The 25,222-nt window shown below is 34.0% G+C and overlaps 1 protein-coding gene across 2 annotated transcripts in view; it reads right to left on the bottom strand.

The window, feature by feature from the left end:
- COL21A1 (collagen type XXI alpha 1 chain) overlaps positions 1-25,222 on the bottom strand; it is a 169,400-nt gene that overhangs the window by 49,205 nt on the left and 94,973 nt on the right. Inside the window, exons 13-18 of one of the 2 annotated variants that reach the window (XM_079148069.1) lie at positions 20,086-20,139; positions 19,944-19,997; positions 4,052-4,105; positions 3,547-3,600; positions 2,875-2,928; positions 2,555-2,608 (exon numbers count right to left, since the gene is read on the bottom strand). In XM_079148069.1, the coding sequence (XP_079004195.1) occupies positions 2,555-2,608; positions 2,875-2,928; positions 3,547-3,600; positions 4,052-4,105; positions 19,944-19,997; positions 20,086-20,139 (324 nt within the window). Of the gene's footprint in view, positions 1-2,554; positions 2,609-2,874; positions 2,929-3,546; positions 3,601-4,051; positions 4,106-19,943; positions 19,998-20,085; positions 20,140-25,222 lie in introns of those variants that run through there. The other variant, XM_079148067.1, reaches the window with a different exon arrangement.

Below are 25,222 nucleotides of genomic sequence, written 5' to 3'. Positions count from 1 at the left end.
ACCTCATGTACATGTATGATTACATGAATGGTATGAATCTACATCGTGCACAACCAGAGAAATGAAAAGATGAACCCCATTTTGTACAATGAATCTAAATACAGTCAGTAAAAATTAAAAACAATAAAAAATTTGATTAAATTTAATACTGTGATTTTCAAAAAACAAAGCAAAATTTTAAAAAAATATCAAGAGACTAGAAATAAAAAGGGATCTCCTCAATCTGATAAAAAAAGTTTCTTTGTCAAATCAAGAATGAATACTCAGTGGTAAAAGACTGAAGGTTCTCCACTAATTTCAAAAACAAGGCATCAAACTCCTATTTGATATTGTATTAGAGGGCCTAGTACAACAAAATTATTAAAATAAATAAATTCATGTATATTAGTACAGAAAAAGAAATCTGCCCTTATTTGCAAAAATATTATCATCTATGCAGTATAAGCAAAGGAATCTGCAAAGAAACTTATAAGAACTAATAAATGAGTTTAGCAAGTTTGCAGGATATATGATTTATAGTCTAAAATTAACATTATTCCCATATACTAGCAACAAGCAAACCAGAAATAAATTTTTAAAAATCTCTTCACAATATTATGAAAAAATAGAATATAATTTGTATGAGTTTTAAAAAAGATATAAAAGATCTGTACACTGAAAAACTACAAAGTTTTGATGAGAAAAAAAGTAAAGAAAACCTACATGAGAAGACTCAAATGCCATGTTAACAATATTGTTAAAATAGCAATTCTCCTGACTAAATGTAAAGGTGTGAAGATATCCCGCCCCTGTAAGAGTTGGAGCTTAATCTCATCCCATACCTTAAATTAAGGCTGGATTTGGTGAGTTGCTTCCAAAGACTCGAAGATGAAAAGTAAAAAATAGTAACTTCCTGTAGAGAAACCTGGCAAGTACTCATCTTATCCAAGTGACTGAGGTAGGTTATCCGTGAATAATCCTGTGGCTAGCATGTGTGCTCCCACATGATGAGAAAGGCGCGTTATCTCTGTTACCCTGCCCCAAACCAGCCATAATCTCAGTCTAGTCATGAGGCAATTCCAACTCAAATGACATTCTAAAATGTACCTGACAAATACTATTCAAAACTGTGAATCATGAAAACTAAAACAGGACTGATAAACTGTCACAGATCAGAGATGAATAAAGAGGCAAGAGAAATTAATGCAATGTGATATCCTGGATTGAATCCTAGAACAGAGAAAGGTCATTAGTGGAAAAACTAATGCTTCATCCAAACTAATGTAAACTAATGAAACCCAAATAAAGTATAGACTTTAGTGTGTAGTAAAAGTGTCAGCGCTGGTTTCTTGGTTTTGACAGATGTATTTGCAATTTTTCTATAACTCTAAAATTATTCCAAACTTCACCAAAATTTATTTACCGAATTAAAAAATCTCAGAAAACTTTGTTCATTTTTGTAAAATCATACAAGCTAATACTAAAACTTTTCATGAATCTAAAATATCTACTATTCCACTATTGCTTTTAAAAAGAAAAATAAATCTAGAGTATTTACCTAATTTCAAACATTAATTTAGAATTATGATATGACTTAAAATAACAAAAGACAAGGAAAACTAATATTAGTGTGATGTGGAGGAAAGGACAGTTATAAATTAATGAAAGAGATAAAAGAATCTAAAGATAATTTCACATATATTGATACATGGTGAAAGTATTAAGGTAATTCAGAGGGAAATAATAGGTTTCATTAAATTGTATTAGAAGAACTATTTCCACATGTAGAAAAAAATGAACTTTGTCTCGTCTCACACCATATGAAGAAAATTAATTCAAAATAATCCATAAACCTAAATATATAAACATTATAAATATTTAGATAATATTTAGAAAACATAATGTGTCCTGAAAGTCACATATTGAGAGTGACCTGATCTCAATAGTTTCACAATAATATATGTATATCCTGAAATATTGTCAGCTGTTTGCATATTCCAGATACACTGGTTGAATACATATACGAATATATCCTTTTACCTAACAAGCTACACCATAGAAAAGTTCATTTCTATTGACAAATGCCTAGTAAAAAGTTTCTTTATGTAAGAATTTACGATGGTGCTAGTCTACCATAAACGGACATGTGCTTTTGAGTTTTCTCAGGAATAAGGAATGATTGATATTCTGAAGATCCCTTTTGCTCTAATTCTTCCATACTCATATCATACTGCACAAATGATAGAAAGTTTTCAGACTTAAGCACAGAATTTCTTCCTTTAATCCTTTGGGGGACAGAGACAAGACCTTGTGCTCCAACCCACCAATAAACCAATATGAATGGTTTATCAAAGATGCTCAACTTTTCAATATTCTGTGATTTTTATTCCTAACACATGAGAATTCATTATATACTCAAGGTAAATTCAGTATCATTTTTAAATAAGACTAAATATAGTCAGTTAATTTTACCCCAATCTGTATATATAAAAAAATTCTAATATTGGCATATTCTTCTAATGTTCGTTCACAAGTTACAAGAATCTTTTTCATTTTGCTTTATTCTGGTAAATACCTTGAAACCAGGAATACCCATTAATCCATCTTTTCCATGTCTTCCTGGTTCTCCCTAAAAAATAAATATATGTGTTTTAGTATTTTTTTGCACGATTTTTTTCTTTTTAAAGAGAAGTACTTCACTCTTTTTTTTTTTTTTTTTTTTAGTTGTCTATGGACCTTTATGTCATTTATTTATTTAAACGAAGTGTTGAGAATTGAACCCACATTCAATTGCCTCACACATGCTAGGCAAGTGCTCTAGCACTAGGCCACAACCTTAGCATTACTTCACTTTTTATTTAAAGCAAAATAAGAATGTTTTTCTGTTAAACTCACAGCACGTCCAGGAAGGCCAGGAAAACCAGCATTCCCCTTTTCACCTTTTGCACCCTGCATTTAAAAAGAACACTTAAAAAACAATCCCAACAATTATATATTCAAGTTGTAACTCAACTACAAATGAAAGCTTATAAGTTAATTTCAGTACACAGTGTCAGAACTGGTGGAATTGTGTTGTCTCTGCAACTTTTGGCAAAAGAATTATTTTACCAGCCCAGTGGACACAATCTAAGACATTGAAAATGTTAATATGCAGAATTTTTATCATATGGATCTAGACACAGCAACCACCTCTTGGCAAATCTTGAATGTAATGGTTATTTTAAATACATGGAAAAAAACAAATTTTCTTCAGTGTGAAGATATAGGAAGTTGCATAACATCCATTCTCAATGGAAGTTTTTAGCAGCTACTGCTTCTGAAGAAATCATTCACTGTAAATATTTTTGGAAGTTCACAGTGACCAATACCACAATGCATTTTTATAGAGTACCATGTATTGCAGTCACCAGATATACCCCTCCATTTTATCTTTCATCATTTAAAAAAGTCCCTCAGAAGGATGATCAAAGTTAATAGCTCTAATGTTGGGCTAGGACTGCAATTCAAGTTTGGTATTTCCATTACATTAAAAGTTCAATATTGATACTTTATGTGATCTATACTTCCCTTTTTGCCATAAAATCCAGGTGATCCTTTATCTCCTTTGGGGCCCATTTCACCCTAAAAAAAAAAAAAATAGAAATATTGAATTTTAGAGTAACAGGAGTATTTCCTTAAGGAAGAAAAAACACATTAAAATAACAGAGTTTAATATGCTGACATCAAAATAAATAAAAATAAAATAATTTATAGTTAGTGTATAAGCTTCATAAGCCAAATTAGTACTATAATAGGGTTTACAGTTTAGGGCTTACATTTAAAATAACTTGTATAGTAAACTTGTTTACTATACTTGTCAATTTTAAATACTGTATTACACATTCATGACTAAAAACATTAAAGAGAATTTTTAAAATTTTTATGTAAACCATTAATCTTAAATCATTTACTTTAATATACTTGTTTTTATTTATATATGAGCATCTACTTACAACCTATTTGTAATATAAAAGAACTTTCATTTTAATTAAAATTTGGCATTGCTGAATTGAAAAGAAAAAATGTTTTCAACCTTTGATCCTGGAATTCCATGAAGCCCAGGAAAACCAGGAAGTCCACGGTCACCCTGAAAATAATACTGAAATTAACTAAAGAAAAAACACTTAACTAAAGAGAAAACATTTCAGCAAACGCAGTATTATATATACTTCAACATCACCCTTATCAAAATCCATTGAAAATAAATCTACAAACACTTAAATTCATATGTGCATCAAACCCTAGCTCTATGAAAGGTTAATCCCCATCTATCAGTGTATCATTTATGATCACAGAAAGAGGTATTTGGGAGATACAGGAATCTCATCAGCAATCCTGCCTGGATGCTTAGTGAGTTTCCAATGAAGCAGGTGAAAAACCTCTATGATAAAAACTATAAAACAAAAAAAGAAATTGAAAAAAACCTAGGAAGATGGAAAGATTGCCCATGTTCATGGATAGGGAGGATTAATATTGTCAAAATGGCCATATTACCAAAAGTGGTCTATAGATTCAGTTCAGTTCCCATCAAAATACCAATGACATTCTTCACAGAACTATAAAAAAAATCCTAAAATTTATATGGAAGAATAAAAGACCCAGAACAGCCAAAGCAATACTGAGGAATAAGAGTGATATTGGAGGCATCATGATTCCTAAACTCAAATTATACTACAAAGTTGAAGAAACAAAAACAGCATGGTATTGACATTTAAAATAAAATAAAAAGTTCTGAAGACTAATGGAATAGAGTGGAAAGACACAGACATAAATCCACATACACACAGGCACCTTGACAAAGTGCCTAAAACATGTTGGAGAAGAGACAGCCTTTTTAACAAATGTGCTGGGAAAACTGGATTTCCATATGTAAGAGAATAAAACTAAATCCATATCTCTTACTCTGCACATAAAACAACTCAAAGTGTATGAAAGACCTAAGATTTAGACAAGAAACACTGCAACATACACTCAGCACTCCAACATACATATGAGTGCAGGCTGACTTTCTTAATGAGATTCCCAAAGCTCAAGAAATAGAATGAAGAATCAGTAAATGACATGACTTGAAATTAAAAAGCTTCTGCACAGCCAAGGAAACAATTCAGAGTGTGAAAATAGAGCATACAGAATGGGAAAAAAATCTTTGCCAACATCTCTTCCAGTGGGGGAATATCCAGAATATATAAAGAATTCAAAGAACTTAACACCAAAAATTTTTAAAATAACCCAATCAACAAATAAATGAACTAAACAGGCATTTCTCAGAAAAATACAAATGGTCGACAGAAATATGAAAAGATATTCGATATCCATAGCAATAAGAGAAATACAAATCAAAATTACATAGATTTCATCTCACTCCAGTCAGAATGGCAATCGTCAAAAATACAAATAATAATAATTACTGGTGAGTATGTGGGGGGAATGTATACTCATACATTGTTGGTGGGATTGCAAATTAGTACAATCACATTGGAAAGCAGTATGGAGATTCATCAAAAGACTAAGAGTAGACCCACCATATAGCTCAGTTATCCCACTACTCAGAATTTAAATCAGCATACCATAATGATACATGCTTATAGATGTTTATAGCAGTGCAATTCACAATAGCCAAGTTATGGAACTAGCCCAAGTGCCTGTCAACAGAAAAATAAAGAAATGTGATATATATCCATATAAAATGAGTCTTAGCCATAAAGAAGAATGAAATGTAATTTGCTGGTATATGGATGGAACTGGAAAACATCATGCTGAATGAAATAAGCCAGTTCAGAAAGTCAAGGGTTGAATACTTTCTCTTATGTGAAAACAAGAGAGAAATATGGAATTTTTTAAAAGGAGGGATCCCATGAAAATAGAATGGAAAATTGTAAAAAGAGGAAGGGAATCCAGGGGGAGGAATCTAGGGAAGAGGAATAGGAAAAGGAAGAAACTGCACAATGAATCTGGCCAAACTATACTATGTGCATATATGAATATATCACAATGATTTCCACTTTTATGTGTATCTCTAATGCATCAATTAAAAAGAAAACAAACTAATAGAAGATAGATGAATAGAATAGAGAAAGGGCATTAGGAGGGGGAAAGGCAGCAAAAAGGGAAACACAGGATTAATATGGAGCAAATTTTATTATATGGATTTATGAACATGTCAAAATGAACACCATGTTATATATAACTATAATACACTATGAAAAACATTAAAATCTTAATTATGAAGGCACATTAAAAAGAGAAGCAATGACTGTTATGATAAGATTAAGGTCAGGTTCAGTTTTATCTGGGAAAATTAAGATACTATATACAAACAATGGATTATACTCTAAGATTGTCAGGTAGAAAGAGAGAGGAGGAGGAGGTGACCCATTATCTACAAATGATATAATTTTAATAAATGCTGTTCACTCACATGTTTTGAAGAGTAATACAGTTGTTCAAGGCTTACAGAAGGCAACCCTCTAAAAGCAACTCTTTTTACTCTAAATTTCTGTCTTTAGTTTCAAATTGCCAAACCAAGTTTACATGTTTTTAATTTCTATACATTTTTAATGTATTATCTGTGAATTAAGAGAATTAACTTCTCAAACCACCCAATGCCCCCTCCCCACCTACACTTTTAACAGGCACAGATCCTCTTAATGTTCTATTACAGCTATGGTTTTCAGTATTATACTAATGTTCACAGATAAGCAATATATTCTGATTACTTGCCTTCTCTTGCCCAAATGTTAATTTTTAGTAGAGCCAAAACTGCCTGTTTTATTGCTTAGTTTCCCATAAACTTATTGCTATATCCAATCCCAAACCCCCTCCAATTGTCAAAATCACTCCTGAATGCACTCATATCACATTGAAATTTCATACCCTTCAACGAGTCTCTCTTGTCTCTGGATTGGGTATGGATTCTCTGTTCTTTATATTTGTGTTTCCTTCCTTGTTTAGGGGAGCCCATAACCCAATGACTTCTTGAGAAGGAATTCATGGGAGATAAAATTCTGAGATCTTAAGTCTAAAAATGTCTGTAGACTATTCATTTACATAATTGATAAATAATATAGAGAAGCATAATTTTGAATTCCTTTCAGACTTTTGAAGGATTTGCTCCATTCTGTTCTTGACAGAAACGTCATTAATGAGATGTCTGAAGTCTTTCCCCTTACATTTGAGAGTCCAGAGGTAAGGGGTGTTTTTCTCCTCACAAAGCTTATACAGCTACCGTTCATTTGTACTGTCTTGAAGTTTTATACTATCATGCCCTGGCCTGGCTTATAATCATCCATTATGCCAGGCACTTCACAGGTGGCGTTCACCAGACACAACCTTGCTTCGATGTGGGTAGATAACCCACAGCGAGAGGTGAACAACTGAGAAAACAAGATGTCAGGATTGTGAACTGATTTTTATTGGCTGTACTTGAACAGGGTACTATTTTTTTAAAAGATGAACTCAGAAAAGAATTGGCTAGTTTGTGAGTAGTAAGTAAAAGGAACAGATTATGTCAAAAAATATAATTGGGAGATACAGCTTTTTCTTTTCACATCTCTAACAGGGAAACAATTAAACTAGAAAATGCCTTTAAAAATAAAATTTCCAATTAAAAACTCAGCGCATGGGAAAGAATGAATCAATGACGTAGCTATACACACAATTCTTAAAATCTGTAAATCAGTTAAGGTGGATTCAATGAAGTCTTTCAATCCTGACAACATGGTTCAAAGAAAAGAAACAAAGAGTGTAGTGAATTTTTAATAAATTTAAGTCACCTATTATCATTAAATGTAGAGAGGGAGAAGTGGCTGAAACAGGAATTTTGACTGCTGCTAATGATTAGAAACAAAAGCCAAAGGTACAAAATTGCAAATGTATATAATGTTTATGCACTGATGGGTGTGTTTTTCTAACAAAAGAATCACTAAGCATCATGGAGAGACTCTGCCTGTTTGGAATGCAAGGAAACAAGTTATCCAGTATTAACATGATTTTTAATGTTTTTCTGAATTAGCCAATGAATTTAGACAAGACACAAAAATAAATTGGTAAAAATAAGATAAAATCAAAGTATCTTTATTTAAGATTATACATCTACTCTACCAATATACCTAATACCCAGATATAATAAACAAGGGAGAGCAATAAGTTGGTGTTATCAAACACAAATACACAAAACTAAATAGCTCTTAATATATAAAAAATAATAATAATAAATATATTAAAGAATGGTTCCCTTTACAATAGGAACAAAAGATTTTTTAAAAATTTCTAGTAATTTCTAGTATTATAAACTTAAAGCAATGTTAAGAATCAGTTAAAAAACACTTTACTATTGTTATGTGAAGTTCTCAAGAGTAATGCAAAAAAAAAAGAAAATCCATAATCTTAAATAGGAAAACTTAATAATGAAGAGATGTCTATTCCTCTAAAAGTAATCCATAAATTCAAAGCAATATTAATTAAAAGATGAATAGGAATTCTAAGAAACTGGAGGAAATACAACGAGCTTTATCTGGAAAAATAAGCATTCAAGAACAGCCAGGAAAATTTCGATTATAAAAAACGATCAGGAAGGACTAGCCCTGCCAATATGAAATCATATTATGAAGTGACAATAATTAAAACAATTTGGCTGTGGAAAAGATGTAGACAGGTCAATGGAATAGAATGGAAAGCCAAAAGCACCAAACCAAATGAAACTGGAAAGATGATTTTTCAAATAAGTGGAGAAAAAGTGATATTCCACAAATATTGTTGTGGTAACTGACTATCCATTTAGAAGTAAAAAAGAAAAAATATGAATGCTTATCTAACTTATTCTAAAATTTAAAACTTTAAAGGTTAAAAATCATAAAATTCCAAAAATAATTTTATAAATTATTACATTCAAAATACTATAATGTGAAACCTTTCCATATAGACATAAAACAGGAGGGGAAAAAAAACCTATGTATATATAAAAAGTAAAATTTTTGTGTATAACTGAAATTCAAAAAATGAATGAAAACACAAAATTCATGTAAACCAGGAAAGTATTTTCATACCTATAAACAATATCTGAAATGTATATAAAATCAATTTTTAAAAAGAGTAGCCCAATAGGAAAATGAAACATGAACAAAACATAATCTTCCCTCAAGTCACAGATTTTGATAATGTATCTCACTAACAAAGAAATGAAAGTCATAATTCCTTTTAATCTTTTTCTCACTAAAATTTTATGGTGGTTGAGGAAGGGAGTTAGTGGCACTAACCTGACAGTTATGACCAGGAATTTGCTTTGTCTCACTGCTATTGTATTAGTAATCCAAGATTTCAGAATCACAATAGTAAGAAAACAAACAGGGGTCATTTTTTCCTAAATTATTCTATGTTCAGATGTGGAATTTCTGCCTCCCAAGAAGAAATGTGACTTTAGTTGGTACCGATGGACAGAAAATTCTATTTGTGTTATACAGGAGAAGTTTGGAATGCACTTACAAGTTGATTTTTACACTTTGATTTCAAAGTGGAAAGAAACTGATCATAAATCTCTAATTTCATTCTTAAACCAGTAGGTGCTTAATGTTTTTGATTTAATTAATGCCCATTTTTTAATTTCAAAGGCTCTATTAAAAATTTAGGACCCCAATCCCTTGTCCTCTAATTTCTCTTGGACTTTACCAAGGTATAATGGGGTTTTATGCAAAATCCAATTAATCATGCAATCTTTTTTTTTTTTTTTTTTTTTAACCATAACAAGGAGAAATGTCACTCTACCTTCTTCACCTACTGTTGGTTGTTATGGTCTAGAAATGCCAAATCTTTTTAAAGATGGTACAACTTTGAGTCTTTGGCTTAACTTTACAGGCTTGAGCTTTATGGCATATCAATCTTGCCATTTCGTAGGAGAGCTGTGGTATATGGAACAGCTCAGAGTTGAAGGTATCATATATGAATGATATGGAAACTTCAGGAAATGTCTGTATTGTATTTGAAGACTGTTTACCATAAATCTGAAGTTTGAACCTATGTATATCAATTTGGTATGTTAACAACTGAATTAATGTAAAATCTTTTTATATAACATTGTAATCTCAGTTCAAAATTTAACTGAAAATACAAAGCCCAAATGATTTCTAAATAGTAAATCAAACTGTAAAGGTTAAAAAACAAATGAAAGTCAAACCAGTACCATTTTGTTTCATTTTATTTTTAGAGGAGGAAAAGTTACTTAGGAGCGCATGGTTTTGGTTTCAGAGGTCTCAATCCACAAACAGCAGGCTCCATTACTTGGGGCTTGAGGTGAGGCAGAACATAATGGCACAAGAGTGTAGTGGAGGGAAGCAGCTCACAGGACAACAAGGAAGCAGAGAGAGAGAGAGGCTCTACTCACCGGATACAAATATATACCCAAAGCCACACCACCAATTCCCACCTCCTCCAGCCACACCCTACCACTTCAGTTACCACTCAGTTAATCCCTATTAGGGAATGAATTCACTGATTGGGTTAAGACTCTCACAACCCAATCATTTCTCCTCTGAACCTTCTTGCATTGTCTCATGCATGAGCTTTTGGGGGATACCTCACATTCAAACCATAACAAAAGCTCACACTCATCTGACAATACATTTAGTCCACTTCCAAGAGTACCCATAGTCTCAACAGTTCTGATATTGCTCAAAGTTCAAGTCCAAAGTCTTCTCTGAGGCTCAAGGCAATCTCATATTCTGAGATCTTATAAAATTAAAAGTAATTTACAAGTATCCAATATATAATGGTACAGAATAAATATTCCCATTCACAAAATTAGGAGCATAGAAAGAAGGGACAGAACCAAAGCAAGACTGAAATCCAGCTGGGCAAACAAGTCCTATAGCTCTGTGCCCGGCATCTGGGGCACATGGCATGGTGATATTCTCTCCAAAGGGCTTGTGTAGTTCTGCCCCTGTGTCCTCATTGGTTCCAGCCAAAGTGGCCTTTCTGTTGGCTTTTCTCTGCTCAATTCCTGCAGGTTTCCTAGGACCATGTCCCATGTTACTGGCATTTCTTAATCTTGGAAGTCTCCACTGCAGCTTCAGTTTCCTCCTCAAATCTCCACACATCACCTTCTCAGGGGCTGTATGCAGGGACTCCAACAATGCTTCACTTTTCCTGGCCTCCCAGGCCTTCCTATGAAATCTTGGTGGAAGACTCCCTGACCCCTTCACTCCAGTATTCTGCATTCCTACAGAACCAGCATCATGTGGTTGATGCCAAGGACTGCCGACATTTCCAGCAGTAGCCAACCCTTCAGGAACCCTGGCTGAAGCAGCCTCTGAGTGCCTGGGTGGCAGCTGAGCATGTTGAAAAAACTTACTAGCCCCCCTTGGGCAAGAAGGATTCCCCTTTGGTCTCTTCTCAAGAGAATTTTTACTTCCTTGAATTGGGGTGTGATCTTGTCCTCAAGTCATCTTTCTCACTGCCTCTAGGCAAAGTCTTCAGCATTTCTTTAGTGGTGGTAATGTCTTTAACAACTTCAACTTCCGTAAGCCCAGTTTTACTCTCACCTTTCAAGTCCAAGTTTTAAAATCTTTCTGCTCTGCTTTCTGCTCCTGATTATTACAATAAACTTAGCTAAAAGCCACCAGTAATATCCATGCCACCACCTGAATGTTATGCTGCCTAGCTATTTCTTCCACCAGATTAAGAAGTCCATCTCTTTTAAAATCAGTTTCACAGAAAGTCTCAGGATATGGACAACATGCAGACAACTTCTCAGCCAGAACATAACATGAATGGCCTCTAGTGTAATTACCAATAGTGTCCTCCTTTTCCATTAAACCCTCTTGAGCGCTGCCTTCACTGTCCATGGTCCTATTAACATTCTGGTCTTCTGAGCTCCCACCAGAATTGACCATTAAGCTCCACTTACAACAATCTAAAGCATTTCCAGCTTGCACTGCTAAACATCTCAAAATTACTCCCGCCATTTCCAAAAAGCTCAAAATGCTTCTGAACCACATAGCCAGGTTAGTCACAGCAATGACCCCTCTTCTCAGTACCCATTTCTGTTTTGGTCAGCTTTTTGGCTGCTGTGACTAAAAGATCTGATCAGAATAATTGTAGAGAAGGAAGAGTTTATGGGGGTGAGGGGCTCACAGTTTCAAAGGTCTTAGTCCATAGAAAGCTGGCTCCATTTCTTGGGGTTCAAGGTGAGATACAACATCATGGTGGAAGAGTATAGTGAATGGAAGCAGCTCACATAATGATAAGAAAGCAGAGAGAGAGAGCATAGGTACAATTTTAAACTTAAATGGGTAAGTTAGTTTTCATTGTGTTCCAATGAAACACAATGTTGATAAGAGCATGAGGAAAGATATTTTCAAACATGTTTTGGGGAACAAAGACTTCCTTAAGGGTAAATGGACAATTTGTTTCAAAATTTAACTATGAACTTAACCCTTTGCTTCCAAAATTCCTTAAGGAATTTTTCCTATAGATATACTAAGAAAAGCTTACTGAGAAATGTAAACAAAGATGCTCCTTACAGTCTTGTTGATGAAATAAAATAAGTAAAGATAAGGACCAAAGCATCTCTAAGTCAGAGATTCTGAAACTGGGTAAGAACAGTCCCTGTACCATGTAGCTATACTGAGACTTTTCTTTTTGGTTTCTTTCATGATGTGTTTTCAATTTTTTATCTGACCTCTAAACAAAAAAAACAAAAAAAAAAAAAAAAGAGTTTTATTTGATTCTCCTCTTTCTTGAAATACAGACTTTCTTGAAATAGTTACTTTGAATGGGTTATATCCTATATTGGACTTAACTCTGATGAAGGAATTCATCCTTGATTCACAGCTATTTTTCTTTTTAGAAATGACTACTATTGGTCTGGGGATTGTAGCTCAGAGGTAGAGTGATTGCTTTGCACTTGTGAGGCACTGGGTTCAATCCTTAGCACTACATAAAAATAAATGAATAAAATAAAGGTATTGTCTCCATCTACAACTAAAGAAAATATATTAAAAAATAAATTACTACTATTTACTAATCTCTAAATTCCTCCTACTTCATGGCATATGGGAGGTATCTCTTGATGCTGATGTGGTTTGTACAACTTTCTCTGGTTAACTAAGAAGGAATGGAAGTAGTTGAAGAGCCAGTGTTGGATTCTCTGTGCACTTGCTATCATGTTATAATCTAGATGGTAAAATATCTGCTAGCCTAAGTCTCCATACAAAGACAGGGGAATTCCTCATTACGGCTGACAAATGTGGAGTTTGATAAGTAAAAAACATTTATTGTTTTAGGCCATGGGCATTTGGGGTTTGCTTATCAGTTTTGCATAACCTACTCTATGCTGGCTAATGCCCTAATATAATTAATGATTATTTGCTGAATATACAAAATATTTTCATTTCCCTAAACATAGTAAACATTCATGAGTCCTCAAAGAAAACTAAATCTAAAACAGGTGTTTTGGGGCCCCACACTCTAGATCCCATCTGAGTTTATAAGTGATTAGAATCAAGGAGAATTTGAGATGTTTCCATTTCCCATGGGTAGCTTCCAAACTTTTCATGGCTAATGAATGTCTGATGAGTCTGTCCATCTTATAAGTTCATCTAGAGTCATGGCCTTCAAAGTCAAGTCAAAATTATTTATTTGGGTAGCCAGATAAGAAAACATGAAACTACTAATTTTTAAATCTTATTCTTTTTTAAAATATCTTTTTGGGTGGGTTTTATATTTACAGAATGCTTTATTTAGTAGCGCAGAGATATAATTCCTATGTAAATATGGGGCATCACACCTAAAAGTCTTTTAGTGTAAAGTTTTTGCAATTCAAAAGCTTGATATTCTCTGACTAATGGGAATGATCCCTGTTTCCTCAAGAGATATTTAGTATAAAGACATTTTATTTCAACACTTTGATACTTAAGTAACTTCAGACAAATGACAAACTCTTCATTTCTCACTTTTCTAAATTGTGAAATAGAAGTACTTTGCCTCATAATTTATGTAAAAATGGCCATATAAGTATGGTTTCATTTAATAACATTATAGGACTTTTGCGAGGACAAACTATGACAAGAAATGCATACAGAAAATACCAATACAAAACACACATAGAATAAAAGGTATACACAACAGTAAAAACTTTCATGTACTCAATCTTTGGCTCCTTCTTGTGTCAGATAAAAAAACAAATGCTAAGTGACTGGCAGGAAAATGCTTAAATTTACTTAGATATTTCCTTTCTCTAACACAATGGCGGACATTGCCTCTGAGATTGGGAATTATAATTGGATTATTCAGTTCTACAGAAAAAATAGACTCCCAAGCTGCTATTGTGGAGTCACTGCCATAGCTTCTTAATGACCATACAACAGACTGTACCCAAACTGAAGATAAGAAATTGAATTTAGAACCAACAAAATATGAAGTACACTGTGAAATTCAATTAAAATGTTAAATTTCCTAATAATTCCAGTAAAGAGAAAGAGAAACCAGGGCAGAAGACGAACAACTGCCAACAAATGAAACAGAACATGGAATTAATCATTCTTTTATAATAAATGAAGATGCTAAATTCATTATGTAGCCTTAAAAGAAAAAAGACTAAAAGATCAGGAAATAATCATCACTTTGCAAAAGGGGCCACAAAAGTTGCAAAAAGATCAGCTCTACATATACAGGAGGGATGCTCAACAAAGCCAAATATTATGAGAGAATTTTTATGGAGCACAAAGTCAGTGCTGCTTGGAAGAAAGTCTCTGAGGAAGGGCTTATCTTTGAAAAAGGGAAATTATGGTACTATCCCTTTGATAAAACAAAAAAATTTTTTTCTGAAAATCCCTGGTTGTAATGTCAACTATTCAGAGTTCTCTTGATTCAGATGAAGCGAGATATTTTTTAGAAAACAAATTGTGAGTTGGGCATGATGGCCCACACCTCTAGTCCCAGTACTCAGGAGGCTGAGGAAGGAGGATCTCAAGTTCAAGGCCATCCTTAGAAACTTAGTGAGACTCTCTCAAAATTAAACATAAAAATGACTAGACATGCAGCTTAGTGGTAAAGTGCCCTGGGTTCAATCTCTAATACAAAAAAAAAAAAAAGAATATAGATTGTGTAAATATATGTATGTTTGTGTTTATCTAATATATTTAGTATTTTTATAGTTATATCAATGTAGTAATCATTTCTATATAATCATAAAATACATCTATATTTACATAATCAATATCTAAACATATTCATATAAGTTTATACTTAATAACATAATAAACTCTATTGAGGAAGGAAACAGGGCTGAACCCTGGAACTTCCCGTCATTTTGAGAGTGAATATAGGAAGAAAAAACAACAAGTAAGCACTGAAAGGTAATTATTGAGGGCAAGGAGAAAAATCTAAGAGCCTGCAGCATTCCGAAAGCCAAGAGAAGAAATGCTTCCAAAAGCAGAGTAACCAACTGGGTCAAATGCTGCTAAAAGGCAAAAATAACAAGACAAAGATAATTGAATAAGACTGACCACTGGATTTCACAGAGAGTAGACTAATGATCTAAATATGCATCAGACAGTTGGGATAAAATCCTACCAGAAGGGGTTACAGTGAAGAAGAGAGATCAGAAAGTACAGAAAACAAAAAAGCTTTTTGGATACTTATACTCTGATGAGAAAAAAAAAAAATGGAATAGTAGCCTCAGAGGCCATGTAGTAGAGGAAAGGGGAATGAGTTTGGTTGGTTTCACATAGGTCACCTTTTGAGCTATTGGGAGAATCTAACTAGAAAATTTAAAAAAAAAACTAATTTGGAACTCCACCAGCAATGTCAAAGTGTGCCTTTTACCCCTCATCCACGCCAACATCTATTATTGCTTGTGTTCTTGATAAGAGCCATTCTAATTGGAGTAAAATGAAATCTTAGAGTTGTTTTAATTTGCATTTCCCTAATTACTAGAGATATTGAACACTTTTTCATATATTTATTAATTGCCTGTATATCTTCTTCTGTAAAGTGTCTGTCCAGTTCCTTGGCCCATTTATTGTAGTGAATGGTATGAATCTATACTGTGCACAACCACAGAAATGAACATTTTTACCCCATTTATGTACAATGAATCAAAATGCAGTCTGTAAAAATAAAAATAATTAAAAAAAGAATAATCACAAAAGAACAAAGTTACTATCAAATACAGTCAATAAAACACATTCTCAGAAATGATGAGAATGCTTATAAGGAAATAAAGATAATATGGGTAAAAAAAAACTAATGACAGAAGAGAAGGCTAATTAATAACACAAAGTAGTGGAAAACAATGGGGCTTGTGGACTGTGCAAGGACTGCTTACCTGTCAACAGAGAGAAAAGCTGAATAGAGGTACCACACTCAGGGAAGAGGGTTGATGCAATAGGAATGAAGTTTAGGGAAATCCTGTCTGATTATTTTAGACAGAGAACTTCAACATTTAGAGAAAGGATAAAGGATAAATCAAAGGTATTTCCAAAATTGTCATCAGAATGGTGGTTCCAGTAATAAAGTAAGCCTGTAGCCTCTACTTTCCAGATGATAAAACAGCCTTAAATAAATTAAGCCTGATGTAGCTAAGCAGTTTGAATTCAGAACCCAACCTTTAACCTAAAACTGCTTTAAACCCCTCACTGCCACACGTGGACACACACACACACACACACACACACACACACACACACACACACACACACCAGTATTGGAGTGTGGTGCCATCAGAAAGCTGCATGGGTAGATTGTCTTTTTTTTGGGAAAGCAAAATGAGGCCACATTGCTAAGCTGCTTCTATTTCTCCCTCATTTACCACCAGTAGCTTTAGTTTCAGAAACATTTTTTTTTTTGTCTTCAGAAACACTCAATAAGTAATACCACTAACATACTAAATTTTATCATACCATCCCCTAACAACCCTTTTAACTTGGCTCCTTATTATTCTCTCAAAATGTATGTTGGGAGTTCCTTGATTATGACTGGCTAAATACCAGGAGCACCTTTAAAACCACTTAGTATTTCAGTGTTAGAAACCCAAAGATAGGAGACCTGCTTGAGGAGGTCACATCACACCCTGGCACAGATGCTGAGGATATCATTATCCTGCTGATGATTAAGAAGGTGGGGTTTGAAAGGGAGACTTTGATGTTAAACACACTAACAAAGAAAATAAAATGATTTACTCAATAATGATATCTGAGATATAAGTAATATATTTTATTTCTTAAGCCCAGGGGAGCGGGGAGGTAAGAAATGAGCTTTCTGGATATCAAATTATCAATACTTCCTGCCTTTCCAAAACTGAGTCTACCATAGAAAAGTCCTATGCTCAATTTGAAAACTCATGAGTACATATCAATTAACCATTACAGCCTAATATATATTTTAATAAGCATATTTCTGCACATAATTTAAACATGCTAGATGTCCTTAAGAGTGAAAAAAGTATTTAAAGTATCTTTTAGGTTAAAAAATAACTTTAAAGCTGTAATAAAATAAAATAAACTACCAGTTCCAGACCATTTACTGAATAAGTACTCCTTCTGACTTTGCAAGTTCAAGGAGAAAAATACGTGAAGAATGTATATACATTCCGTTGTCTGATATGTAAAAAATAAAAGAGAAAAAAAAAGTGAGTCTAATGTTAATCATCTTAAGTGGAAATTTGTACTGTGGAAATCTTCAGAGAAAAGCCACAAAATGGAAATTATTCTGGGAAAATGTTCTAATGGAGAACAGTATCTTGTGGAATGACCTCCCAACGGCCACTTGTGTGATGGCTAGGAAACATCTCCTACATCACCACAAGTCAGAGACATCTCAGGGGTGTACTTCTTGACCTTTCCACTTCTGAAAATCAAGGAACAATATTATAAAGGAAGAAAAAAGGGAAGAAAGCCTTTAACTAACAGCAAATTATTTAATCCTGGGTAATGAACTCTCAGAAGCCCCATGGAACATGAGGAGGAAACCTGTAAGAAGCACATGGTGATTTTAGGCTCATTCTGTTGAATCAGAGTTTAACTTCAACAATGAACTTCACAAAACAAGCAAATCTGAATGAAACAATACTGGTCTGAAAACAGAGGCCCCTGCATAAAAATAAAACTTATTTATCTTCTCCAACAGAACATATGGCTTTGTAAAATTTATGCATCTATATTTACAAGTTAGACCCATGACCCAAAACAATAGAGCACTTAAAGGTGCTAACAATACAATTATTAATGCAATTTTATTTTTAAATAAGGCACATCTATTCCTACAAAAATTTTACTGAAGTTCTTCTAAGATGTACAAATAAACACATATATTTGGTCTCTAAAATTCCACTGAAGGAAAAAGTAAGTCATTTTCTTCATTCATTCATAAATACTTTCACAGATACATGCATACTTTTTTTTACATCCCACATCCTCCCCATCAGACTATTTGTGAGAATGTAAAGACAGCAATGGTCCTGTCAACTAGAACATAGGAGAGGTGCCTTGCACCTGGGTTCCTCAGAATATGTATCCTCAACTTCCCAGTGGAATCCCTGTTCACCTGGAAGAGGTTCAGCTGCCTCATGAACGCCCAGAGCATAAGTATGTAAGACATTTTCCATTTCTGTCATCTGGCCTGCTCTCTACTGTCTCTAAAGTTTCCTCCATCATTTAAAGTTGGCAGAGATTTGTCAGTGGCCAGAAAGAACACACAGACACTGGGGTCACCTCAGTGGACAAAAGGATTTAATACTTCTGCATTGGAAATTAGGTCAACTATTGCTTTTGCTTTACCTACTCTAACTTTCTACATATTATAAACTGGCCCTTACCTATTTCATCTTTTCTCTGTTTCTTTTCCAATCACTAACCTTTCTACTTGCTCTTGTTACTGCTCTAACCCATGCTAGTCCAACCTGTGCTACATCCCATCTACAACCATGTTACTTGATGAACATAACAGAACACTAAAACCTACATTTGTATAAGAAAACCCCTGATCCAGAAACCATGCTAAGTAGTTTCCTGTATTATCTCACTTAATTCTCACAATAAACCTTCAAAGAAATTCCCATTTTGTCAATAAAGAAAATAAGATTTGAAGACATTAACTTGTCCAAGACTAAACACTTTGAAAATAGCTGACCCATCACACTCAAGAGATATGCTTTAAATAGTTGCAATTTTATGCAGCCATAAAAACATAAGATGGATAGTTTAGATCACTGTTTCTCAGATGTGAATGCTGTGCATGTTTTTCCAAAGGTAAAAATTTTGTGAAGTTGGCAATAGAAGATTACTATAGGGTTTTTATCAGGATCAAGTAACAGAATGCCTTCATGAAAACTGGAAATGAGATTGTGTTCTAGGAATTAAGCTAACAAATCAACATAGGAATCCAAACAAATACAAATGGGCATCTTGGGCAGGGAAAAGTACCAGGAGTCAGTAGGCACTGACTGTGCCCATGGGAAGGTACTAACAGATTTAAAGGACATGTACTTCAATAGGAAGCATGGCAAATCTCGGAGTTGTAAATAGAGCCAGTAATTGAAATGTGTGTACCCATCAACACCCTATGGAAGAAGTCAGGTAGGACTAAACCAGTAGATCACTTGCCAGAAAAATGGAGATAGTCATGCAGGTACTGGGCTACCTTACTCTAACACATTATCACATTATACTGACCTGCTTCACTCCCCTCTGCAAAGGGAGCTTAACCATAGAGAGAACATGCCATCTGGGCAATGCGGACATTTGTTTCATCTGATGGGAGTCATCTAGTGATAAAAACCCTATGTGAATTCTGCTGGTCAAGGGCCACTGATAAATTTGTGAGTCCTAAATCTTATAATTCACCAAGGTGAACACTACAAATGAAGCCATCATAGATAACATTCTCATTTTTGAATGACTAATACCACTGACCCATTTTTATCTGTGTGTATTTACCTTTTGGCCATCCCTCCCTGGTTCTCCTTTGTAACCTGGTAGTCCTTGAGATCCCTAAATTAACCACAAAAATAAGTTGTTAATTATGTCTTTGGTTGACTAGAAATGAGATTCATAGACCGTGTACAAATGGATCACATACTTGCATTCCTGGAGGTCCTGGAACACCTGGTGATCCTGAGATTCCCTGATATCCCTAAAGAAAAAGAAATAATAAATAATTGATATTTCATCATATTTACAAAGAGTAGCTTTCCATTTCAGGATTTATTTGTGTCTCAAGTTTCTCATACTTAAAATTTCACATTGTGACTGTTTACAAAACCAAAATAGCAAAGCATAAAATGCTTCATAAAGTATGCATACCTCCCAATCTTAATGATATCCTTTGAAAAACATATAAAGGTTTTTAATTTCTCTAGATTAATAAAAAATATCCACAGATCCTTAAATTAAAAGGAAGGCTTTGGCCTGGAAACACTGAGTCAATGTTCTACAAATACAGAGCCCCTAAAGAAATGTTCTGCACATTAGGAGCACATTCAACACATTTAAGACAGGATTAGACACATGTAAAACCTTTTTTAAACTGCCTGATTAATGGTAATCTAAATTAATCCTTGGAATTAAGTAAATCTTGATGAATGTTATTCTTTAGGTTAAGTCTAAAACAACCTTCAGATTGCTCAGTTTATAAATCCACCGTTAAACCCAAGAACATGGTTGTAAAAATGTTCCCCCTCAATCCCCAAGCAATAATGTCTATTAAGGGTGGAAGAAAGGAGAGTCATTTTTAATTCTACTGCTTTTTACGCATCCCTCCAAAAACTGGACCCTTGGTAAAACAGCACAGCTCTTTCAGACAGAAGTAAATTATTCATCTTTGTTCAGCACTAGGCAACTAAAATCTTCACAATCTTGAAAACCTTGAATATTTATTTAGGTTTCCTGGAGCCAGCATCAGGTTAATTTAGACAACTTAGCACCTACAAACACATTTGGCACTCTTTCATCTTCTATCATTCTCTTCTCTGTTTGGATACAAGTATCCATGGTCAATAGTATTAATGCAGATCTCATTATGGTTTCCAAGTACATCCTCATTCTTAAATCCAAAAACTTCAATTCCATGTGCTATTTATGCATATCTATTCTAGGCTTCTTAGCTACTCATTTCTCAGTATATTTTAACTATAATTTTAGAGGCATTATAATTCCCTGATTTTCTACTATTTTTGAATATTTCTTCTAATATTCTTTGCTGGCTGTAACTATAATAATATGGTGATCTCTGAAAATTCAATCTTAGATTACTGTTATTCTCCCTTTACATGGATTTTTATCTCCTCTCTTATAAAATGCTTTCTCAGTTTCTTCCAGAATGATAATGACTATAGAATTTTATTACCAAACACCATCTTTTCCTTCATATCCCATTCACTTCTTCACAAGATATATTATTATGCTTTCTCCATGATTTCTCAATATCAAAATTTTTTCAAGTCCCTTTGTCCAATCCTCAAATATTTCACTTCACCAGACAATAATTGGTCTCATAATCAACTTTTCCATACTGCATGTAAGGCAAACAGGAATTTTCAAGCCCACCATCTGCCCTCTGGGCTGGCAGCATTTCTGTTTCAGGAATTATGTATCCCCTTGAGATGATGAACCAAGTCCAACTCTTCTCTGCATTTAGAGCATTGAACACGTTGTTAGGCATATTTTTATTGGTCAAACATTAGAAGAATTCATCTTTCAGTTATCCACACTACATACAAGCACACAAAATCTCTTTGTCCATGTGTTGCTTACAGTACAAAATTTAGTAATATAATGTAGTTCATGTCCTCAAGATCAGCCAAAAGAATGAAGAAAGTCTCTCTACCACTCCTGTTATTTTTGAATTTCCTTCCTTCAACCACTTTGGAACAAGAGCTAAAAATAAATTTCAACTCTGTCACTGCTATCAATGAACAGAACTAGATTACTTATAAATGCCACCACTTAGAATGTGTGTGGATTCCTTTAAAGCCCTCTGTTGTTCTTGGGGTAATCCAAGATGATTTATAGCAAGTTCTAGTAACTGGGGGATGGGGGGAGTAGCAATGATTTATATTATATTTATCAAGTCCACATGGAATACTTTATATCTATTAATCCATATAATCCTCAAAACTACTCTTTAATGTAGGTTTTAAAGTATACCCATTTCAGATTAGGAAACTAAGGCACAGAAGGTTAAGTAACTCGCCTGAAGTTACATAGTAACCTGGCAGAGCCAGTGAGAACAACCTCTATCAGAAAAATGCTTCAGAGGGGATCAGATCTGATCATTCTAGAATGACTCGTCAGATTTACAGAGGTCTATTTTTCCAGACTGTTTTTAAATTGTTTACAATTTTGAATGCCCAGAGGAAAGGAATGTTCATAAAATTCCTCAAAAGAAAGTTACCACGGAGATTGGCTATTGATCAAAATGGCTGGTCATCTACAAAGTTCACATTTAATGAATTATTTTTCTATCAGATTTTTCCAAAAGTTAAATCAAATGTCATATCTGCTTTATGACTTTTAAGAAAATTAATATTTATTATAGAGCAAAGCTGTTATTCTGTCTCTCATCTTTGAGAAGTTTGATTTGATATATTTAATATAGAGGATGAATCGTTTTTCAATGGGATAAAAAATGTGGAGTTGCCCCAAACTTGTTCCCAGTTTACCCCTGACTCATAACGTGACCTCAAGCATAGTTAACAAATCCCCAAATCCTGGGAGGCAACACAGTGAAGTGGAAAGACAATGAATTTTGAATTTGGAAAAGACCTGGGGCTGAATTTTTGCTCCTCCCTTTACTTTCTATGGGATTTTGGCTAAGCCACTTGGCCTACCAAAGTCTTGGTTTTATACCACAAGATACAATAATAATACCCACTTCACTTTTGAAAAGAAAGAAAGTGTAGTCACAGGTGAAGATGTCCCGCAGATGTTAGGAATTCAATCAATGAGTATTTCTTTCTTTACTTCAGACTCAATGACTAAGATCCAAAACCTCAAGAATACTTTTGCAAAATGTTACTCTATATGTTTAACAGTCATCATTAGTCCATTGGGAAGAACAGGTTCTCGTTATCCTAATTTTGACTTAAGCCCTTTCAACATTTACACAGAACTATGCTGAACATACAAACATGGTCTCAGTATGTTTCATGTCAGCTGCTTGTCTGTTTTGGGAAAAAGCGCAATGTAAGAATAATAAGCACTTCCCACAATATGAGTGTAGTGGGATATGTCTTCTTTAAACTCACAATGAGATGCATTCCTGAAATCTTAGCCGCAGAAAGAAATTCAAAGATTATTTTAGAAGTGAGAGGAAACATGCTTAGTAACAAAATAAAGAAAACCATAACCACATCCAACCTGGGGGATCCCCAGGCAAAACTCCAGCAGAAATTGGATAAATTCAGAGAGACAAATTTTGGGGCGAAAAATCAGGAAAATAAAGGTTAACAGGGAGAAATGTTACAACACAACAATTTCCAAGAGGAGTAAGGAATAAAAACATTGGTTGACTCATAGTAGGTACACTAAAACAAGAAAAGTACCCTAAAATAGGAAAAATTATAAACTTTTCCTATAGTTTACTGAGCGTTTGTTTTCTGAAACATGAGTTTCTGTGTTTCATTTACAACTGCATCTTTCCTATGATATTTTGACTGATTAACACTGTTTGATATGAATTTTGCCATTTTGTAATTATTAGCAGATCCAAATACCACCCCACCACCCACCCACAAGATTTCTGACTTAGGTCTTTCCATGTTCAGTCTCTTTGTAAATGAGTCACTTTTTAGGAAAGAAATATTCTCACTGCCAAATTGTAGGGGTTTAAGAATACAGGAATCAATTTAATTTTGTTCCATGAATCATAGTTACATTGCTCCAGGAAAGATATATAGCATTGAAATGGATATTAAAGAAACAAAATCCTCAAATGTGTAGAGGTCACCATTTTTCTGAGCCTAATTCTAATCATTACATAAAAAACACACTTAAAATAAATAGTACAATGCATAGTTTTTTAAGTAATGAGGAAGATAAATTATTTTCCTTTAATATTATAAACTTAAAATGAGAAAAAAATTCTAGAGAAACCATTTTGATCTCACTCTCCTTTTAAAAATGGAAGAATGTGATTTCAAGTTTATTTTATTACATAATTTTCTTCAAAATTTTCCAGAATTCCAACAGACACTCTTTGGTACAGAGCCAGAAAAACTAGGTAACAAAAATCAAGTGTGTACTTTTAATGTCCTCTCTGGTCTTCTAGTCTGGCAAACTTCACAGTTCTACGCAAAGAAACTCCAATAAAATTCATAAATCTTTGTCTTTCCAAGTATAACTAATATAGAAACTAGTTTCTTTGCTACCTAACTCAATTATTAGATAAGTATTTGATATGATTTAACTGATCACTCAAATTATACAACACGATCACATTAATATATATAAAATTAGACCTGAGCTAAGTTCTCAGGAAACTGTGATGCAATTGGAGCTTAAGAATAGGCAGCAAGAGGAAGCTTTGCTATTAAACAAGCTCAAAGGAATAGAAAATGAAGAACAATTCACAAGAGGATGCCCTTCAATATACCATGTAGCAAGATAGGATGAACCAGGTCCACAGAGCTAGAAAGAGAGCAACTAAGGAAGTCTGAAACAACAGAGTGGAGGTTACACGTGCAGCTTGTGAGTTTTAAGAAGGACAATGATCTTTACCCAAGCCACTGAAGTCGTTTAAAGAAGGAGGATCACACAATCAGAGTGAGCTCTGAAGAGATCCCTTGCTATACTGTGAGGAGAGGTTAAAGGGGGCAAGGGACAGCTATGGAAATCAGACGGGAGTCTCCCACAGGGGACAAAGAGCAGGAGGCTCAACCTGAGTCCACTCACTGTATGGGTTCTAAGCTGATGATAGGTTGTGGGAGGTATAGATTCTGCAGTTGTGAAAGGATGCCCAGGTCTCGGGCTCCAGCCATGCACTGCTGATGAAGCCACTGATGAAGAGAGGCACTCTGGGGGGAAATAGAGTTGAATTGGTGGCAAAGTATAAAGTAACACAAAAATAAAAATTTTCATGGACTAATATAAAAATATATTTGACAGTGAAGTAAACAGAATTTTTACTTCAAATTAAAGAAAACTACATTTACTATAAAGGAAATTTCTAAATCTTATTCTGCCTCCCCTAAGGAAAAGTGTATGAAAGATAAATACAA

Source organism: Sciurus vulgaris (assembly GCF_902686455.1).
Source record: "Sciurus vulgaris genome assembly, chromosome: 7".
Taxonomy (NCBI): domain Eukaryota; kingdom Metazoa; phylum Chordata; class Mammalia; order Rodentia; family Sciuridae; genus Sciurus; species Sciurus vulgaris.
Note: the sequence above shows the minus strand (reverse complement) of the source record. Positions and strands in the feature narration are given on the sequence as shown.